Raw genomic sequence first — 7,655 nt, 5'->3', positions numbered from 1 at the left:
ATTTCAATATTTTTATCTAATTCTCTGAGCGAAAATATAATATATGTACAATATATAGACTTTATTAAAAAGTCAGCTATTCTCACGTATCACGTTTCAGTATATTCGCGCGGAATTTCTTACGTCAACACGATTTTTCCATCGGCCAAACACGTATTTTTGCGGTCTCGGCGATTACTTACGCAGCTACAATTGCCGCATCGGTTTTCGCCAATTCGGACGGACGTGACAAGCGTAAAAAATGCATACTTCCAAAGCCTTTGTTGCTGGGAAAAAAGAAATATTAGCTGTTGCAACATCTGATGATACAAAGTCTAAAAGCGACGGCAACGTGACGTGACGCATATCGAGAAGAGAAACGGCCAAACGACGTTTTGGGACGAACAAATCTACCGTCGTTCGAGCAACTATCAAGCCAAATGGAGCATCATTACGCGTACTATTGGCGCGTTATATTGCATTAACAGAATTTTTATCGTGGCATCGATACGTAATTTGTTCAATCAATTGACACTTCTTCAAATCTTTTTCTTTTTTTTTTTTGGCGGGGGGGGGGGGGGGGGGAGAGGAAATATGGACGCGAGACTTTTCGCAATCGATGCGTCATTCGTACGGTCTTGTTATCGGGAACGTGCGTAATAATTCGTGGAATAATAACAGTAACACACGTGATATATATACCTTGAAGCCGTCATCCTCCTCGTCATCCTCGGGATTGTAAGTCTCCGCGAAAACGCTCTTCCTTCTGGAAGCAAATCGGCCGACTGGTGGCTCTAAAATACAAGAGACATTTCGATTAAACAAAGACAAAATTACTATTAAACTAAGGAAAGAAAAAATATATGGAGAGCAATCACATTGATTAAATGTTGATTAATTAAAATGTAAAATAAGATGTAATTAAAGGCGAGCGATGAATGGCAGTTTACTCTGGTTCTTATTAACGAGGATAATAGAAAAAGGAAAAATTGACAATATCGTTGAATACGAATGATTTTTCATTTGATCGACTGCGGTAGTTTGAATCTATAAATACATAATTATGAATTATCGCGATAATAAAATGAAGGCCCATGTTTTATTATAGATGACAATTTTATGCATGTTTGCTACGTCACGTTTAACATTTACGTAATTGGCCGATTGTATTTTCGAGAGAACAGTCTCCAAGAATTCGACGTGGATTGCAAAAGCCGTCGCGTAAAAAATGATCTGTCGTTCAATTATGTAAATGCAAAACGCTGCGTGTTAGCTCGTTTAGTTTAGCAAAATCCGGTCTCCGCGGTAATAAACGAAGGAGGAATATAGACAGTAATTTTCGGAGTTTTAACATTAGCATCTTGAATGGTGTCAGAGAGAAATATCATATCCTTTTAGAGCTTTATGCGAACAGAAGTTTTTGCTGAAGTTTCATTTTCGATCTTTTTTGCAATTTGTGATAGAGACTCGTTGAAACTTTTTTTTCCCCTTAATGACATACTGTCGACGTCTTTCTGAAGTGTTGACCTTTCGTCTTGGAAGCACTCCGCATAAATCGAGTACGGATATTGAACGCGAAATCGTACTATCTGTCTTTCAGAGACACGAATTTCCTTATACGATCGAAATTCTGTCCCGTCGGTTTACTACATCCCAATTACAAATATATTTTCCCGCCGTCGTGTGCAACACGTGAAAGTTCTTCATGAAAGTTTTTCATCTTGGAAGTTCAAAGATTAATAACAACTTACTCCTAAAACTTCTTTTACAAATTAATGGTGTCTTTTTTTCTTTCGCGATGAAAGATATCACGAGAGAAAAACACATGGAAAAAAAAAGATTCGTTAAAACAACTGAAAACTTCACTGATTCAGCAAATCTACAGTCATAATTTACTAACAGCCAGTTTTCTATGTTAAAGCAACAAAGTTAGTTACATAGTTGAATGAAATTAGGTAATCATATTTGTTGTAAAGCAACTTTCTAAAATTAATCTAATATATAGATCAACATTTTTTGACGAAATATGCTAGCTAAGGCAACACATATTTTTGCTACTATGAAGAAAATATTAGCAATTTTTATTGTTATATTAGCAACTTTTATTGCAGAAAAGGATTGGCTGAATTATCATGTTAATAATTACTTACAGACTAATTTTCGTGTTAAACCCTCAAATCTTTTTAGTTACAAATGTTAGACTCGCGCAGCAAGCTTTGCTTGAATCCTTTCTCAAATTTTTCTCCGTGAAGTGCAACTTTACGCGATTAAACGCGATTAAAAAAAAAATGTTATTTTTTCAAGCGGATACAAATTTATACATTTCTATTACTCCTTTCAAATGTAACAAAGTTTTCATAGTGTCGCGAAATCTGCCATACACTGAAAAAAAATTACTAATATATATATATAAATAAACAATAATAAGTTAAATCAAATTAACTCAGTGATTCTTATATCAAGTAAATGTATATGTTTATATTTAATAAATATTTACTTAAACTTATCCAAAGAAATATTTTTAAAAATTTAATATTTTTTTCAGTGTACGACACAAAAGTTTTGTCTTATGCCTCATCAATAATTTAGGCAACTCGGAAACTCCGTGGTGTTTCGTTTTTTCGCACCTCTGTCATCCACTGGCTCGATGACGGAGATGAGCGACATTTGGTCCACAAAGGAAAGAAACACGCAGCAGAAACGTGCACGAGGAACACGTTCGTCCTTCTTAGCAGCACGTTCACGCTCACTTAACGTCACGAAACAAGAAATATATCGTAGACGATACCTCTCTATCTACTATAACAACTAATTCACAGACACGATTTTATCACAATATTACACTAAGGTAAGAAATTTCGTACGAAGTAAATGGGATGCGCGAACAGTTCTGGAACGTAGCATTCGCGTTATAGAGTAATGCAGTCACAAATATTCCGGCGTTTCCCTTCCTATTTTATATCTACTCCGAGCATTTTATCCAACGATCGTGAGTAAACTTTACTAAACAGTCAAATCACACAATCGAAGGGGGTTGCTGCGTTTTTTATTATCAGCTACGATTTCTGCTGGGAAAAGAGTTCCCCGATGCGCGAATACATTTACGAGATTCGCGTTGGTCCACGCTCGCGTTTTCTTTTTCCTTCGAGGATGGAAAGATGAAATAAACGTCGAGAAGCACGGAGACGAAGAGGATCGCGTCCGGGATGTGCAGTCGCGTTGTACTGACGAGATCGCCGGCTAAGCGCTTGTATAAAGCGCTACACGAACAAATATTGAACTATATCGAAACCACCGCGCATCCGAGAATCTCATCTCGCGACAGCGCCTGATCGGACCCGACTGGACCCGTGTTGGTGCAGCTGAGCGATTGGGTTCCTCAAATCGCGCGCAGATCTCGGAAAGTATAAATCGAGTCGATCCGAAGCGGCGTGTCGAATTTGGAGAAACTTCAGCGAAACATCCAACTAAACGACACAGTGCGAGTGCTCCACTTTGCGTGCGTTTTTCTTCTACAAGATTCTTCGGACGCGCATCATCTCCGAGATCGAAGCGCGACACTCCCCTTCCTCGCCCCACGTGACAATAATAACCGAGTCCAGGCTTTCGTTTCTGAGGGGGTAGAAGGAAAGGTTGGCGGAGAGCGCGGAAACCACGTGAGAGAATTTCCGCAGGGGCGGGGGGGGGGAGAGGGAGGGAGGAAGGGAGATCTCGATCGATTATCACGACTTCAATCCGAGCGAGATTAAGAAACGTTTGAACAATAATGAAAGGGGAGTCGCGAAAGTTCAGAATGAGTCTGGAATAATTTATCAGTATGTGTTACTCAAGGTGAAATGTAAAACGGACCCCAATTAACGCTAAATATTCCTGAAATATTTGTAGAACGTGACATTTCAAGAATATTCCGGAATATTTCGAAATATTTTCAGAATGTAGTAGAAGCAGCATTCAAAAAATCGTGAAATATCCATTCATACACTCGTTACACATATTCAGAGAATATTCTATATACAATTATAAAATTATAATTTTCCCAGAAATTCCATGTCCGAGAGTCACTGAATTAACTTTAATTTTTAAACGAAACTGTACTGTCACAAAAACACATTTCATTTACTTTGACCTTGGAGCCCAATTTTAATGGGGCTCGCTTTACAGTTAAAATACTACGACCTTTACATTCTTTCCTACACAATTCCTATATTTACGAGTTAATGTAAAAGCAACATTCACACTCTAAATTTTTGAGAATAAAATTTCACTTCCGAATAATAGAAGTTGCGCCAGTCCAGCAGAAATAAAATTTTCACTCTTAGAGAGTGAAGAAAAAAACTTCAAGCGAGAGTCAATTTTTAATCTCTGAATAATCTCACTCTCCGAAAAGAGAGGCTGAAGATAAATGTTAAGTTTAGTCCGCCCACATTCAATCTTGACGAAATTAAGCTCATTCGATGTGTCTTTACACAAAATGAATGAATCTGGTAGAAAAAGACGTCGTTCTGTCTCGCGAAGCGAAATATTAATATTAATCATTAAAATTGATTTTTTAGGAAATTCACTCCTTGTAGGAGTGAAGTGAAATTCATTCTTGTCAGATTGACGTAACTATCACTTTTCTTGGAGCGAGACTCATTCAAACTTCACTCTCAAAAATTTAGAGTGCAAATAATTGTTAAATATTCCATTCATACAACGCTATATATTTCATGAAATCACACTTTTCCCAGAAATTCCATATTTCGGAAGTCCCTGAATTAATTAAACGAAATTGCACTGTCAGAAATTTTATTTGCTTTCACTTTCTTAGAATAATTTTGGGGGATTCACTTCACAAGCGAAATGCATGAGGATGCGTTCAGAAATTACCTACAGATAACTCTGATGTGCACTTTTGTTATAATATACGTAAATTACAGCGACGTAAATTATAGTCTAGAGTTATCTAGGAGTAATTTCTGAACGCGTCCCTACGCTTTTTATACTCTTTCCCTTTTTTATTTACGAGTTAATGTATCTTCGCTATTACGACCCTCTGTCGTCGGGGATGCGTACTGCTCGCACAAGAAAAGTGTTCATACAATATTTATTCCGAATATTTCATTAATATTTGAACATTCTCTGTGAAAGTTCTTTCTCTGTTTTGGAATATTCGGCACATCGGGAATACGAATCGAATTTTTCATGAATGATGTGTCAACTGAGGGTATATCACGATGAACGACAAAAGCGAACTTTGCGGCCAAATAATTCGCTCGCAAAGGAGTCTGAAAGTTTATTACGATTCTTGAAACGTAATAATTTTGTATTCTTGAAACGAGAAGAAAATTTAAAAAATAAGCAAATTAATTAGATGTTGACTAAATGTTGTCTATCTAGATGTTTAATGAAGTTATAAATATTCCAGTATAAATTCAATAATTTTTCTAAATTTTACCGAGTTGTGTAGTGATACAGAATCTAATCGTTCGAAACGAAGTGAAAATTACGAAAGCATTTCACTGTATAGGTGTTGTCCAATGAAGTGATAAATATTCTAGTAAATTCACTCACTTCTGTAATTTTCACCTCGCTCTAAGAACCGTAATAAGCCTCTTGTATGTGCAACAAGGAAGACAATTTGTATAAATAGTAATTAGGAAAGAAAAAAAAAACGCGTTCAACAGAAAGAGCAGCTTTGCAATTGTAAAATTTTTTAATATGGCTGATTTATATTTTGATCCAGTGAGTAAGAAAGAGATCAATTATATTAAAGAATTTTACAACAGTTGCGAAGCTGCTCTTTTCTGAACGCAGCCATTGATGAAGATATACATTGATAAAGAAGAAGAAAAAATATTAGAACATCTATTTTCGTTCTCCCGTAGTGAAGTTGTTCGCCGAGACGTAATAGTTGGGGAGTTTAATAATCCGTGCAATTTTATAAAAAGGATACTTCATGTGACTCAGGCAGGAATCAAGAATATCTTCTTTTCGCCTGTTCGACAGTGTGAGGGATCCAATAATATTCCAAAAGCATTTATCTTTCTATCGCGAGTCTCTCCGAGAGATTTAAGAAACTTCCTCCTTGATTGGGTAAGAAAGGATCGAAAATTGAATCAATCTGGGAAAAAGGGAGAAGTATTGTTTTTCGTGAAAAAAAAGAGTACTATAGAAGAAAAAAAAAAGAAGAGAAGAAAGAAAGCTGTTTAAGCTTCGAATTCGATACTGACTAAGAAATTGCATGCGAATAGAAGCGTTTCGGTATCACATGCATTTCTCAGTGGAACATCCCAGCGTTTATTCAGACATACATTTCGCACTGCCATTACGTGCGCGGCTCGTTTGGAAACCTATATTCCACCAATATCGTTCAGCATTAATCCCACATAATTGCCCATATTACATCACCAACGTTACTATCCCGAGGGGAAAGAGGAGACTTGGTCAACTAATCCCGGAATTAATCAGCATATCGGTGGTCGAATCCAGACATCCGTTCAATGGATAATCACCTGATACCGCTAAATATATCAATCAATGGATGCGTTTAGCAGAAAAAGTTTTACGACTGTTGTAAGATCTTTTAATATAAAACCCATTCTACAATTGTGTAAGCGTAGTTGTAAGTAGTTGTAATTGTAAGAATTGACTAATCACAGTCGAATATTTTCCTAATATATTTGACTGTGATTGATTAAATACAACTACAACTATTTACTACGCTTACAATATAATTATAGAATGATCTTAATTAGTTCTTGCTTTTAATTCCTCTTAATTCTTCGCTGAATCTAAATGCATGTTTTTTTTTCTGTTGAACGCAGTTATTGAGAAAAAGACATACAGAGAATACGGCATGGAATAAATGACCGATTGCTCGATTTTATTAAATTATTATCACCGTCTATTACTGGTAAATTACTGATATTATATATGCTGCATTATATCCGGAATCACGACATTTCTTTTTTCCGCCCACCTGTCCGTCTTTTACCCACCCCCGGAAGGAAAGTGAGAATCGAAACCGCGACGACGAGTCAATTGACGTTGGTAGAATCGACCCTGCACGCTTAACTTACAACTGATATCGATTGGAGCAGCTCTCGACCAGCTCAAGCTTGACTCTACTAACGTCATGATTGACACTAATCACAATCAGTTAACCAACCTATTCGTCATTCTATACCTGTACAAACAATGTCTGATTTTTTTCTCATAAATTGAAGAGAGAGAATCGCTTAATTTCTCGAATTCGAGATGACAGTAAAATCTTTACTATCAAACAGATTTTTCAACAAGTGCCCTGCCGATAATTTATTAATTCAATTAAATTAAGAAAAGTGTTAACGGGACACTATTGTTAGTAAAATAGAAAAATTTTAAGGAATCAAATCGACTGATTATTTTGGAGCATTGATTGTAATATGCAAAACATTCTTCTCACATTTTAGATTTTTTAGAAGATATATTTGATATCGATTTTTCTCACATAGAGAATTATAAAGATGGAATGTCTTCTACTTGAAAAATTTAACACGGCCATAGTTTGTGCAATTCATTTTGGCCACAAAGCTTCAGAATGGACCTTTATGGATTTATCCATCTTGTTTTTGACCTGTCGGTTCCTGTGGACAAGCATTATTGACAGAATCGCCTCTTATCATGAGATACCATGACACGGAAACTGGGATAGA

At 36.3% G+C, this 7,655-nt stretch overlaps 1 protein-coding gene across 1 annotated transcript in view; it reads right to left on the bottom strand.

The window, feature by feature from the left end:
• The window catches only part of LOC108748755 (cAMP-dependent protein kinase type II regulatory subunit), a 17,161-nt gene that overhangs the window by 8,305 nt on the left and 1,201 nt on the right, over nt 1–7,655 (bottom strand). Inside the window, exon 2 of the mRNA XM_018487071.1 lies at nt 682–773. Coding sequence (XP_018342573.1) covers nt 682–773 — 92 coding nt within the window. The remainder of the gene's footprint in view (nt 1–681; nt 774–7,655) is intronic.

The sequence above is a fragment of the Trachymyrmex septentrionalis genome, unplaced genomic scaffold (genome assembly GCF_001594115.1).
Source record: "Trachymyrmex septentrionalis isolate Tsep2-gDNA-1 unplaced genomic scaffold, Tsep1.0 scaffold24, whole genome shotgun sequence".
NCBI lineage: Eukaryota > Metazoa > Arthropoda > Insecta > Hymenoptera > Formicidae > Trachymyrmex > Trachymyrmex septentrionalis.
The sequence above is the reverse complement of the archived record's forward strand: the minus strand, read 5'-3'. Positions and strand labels throughout refer to the sequence as shown.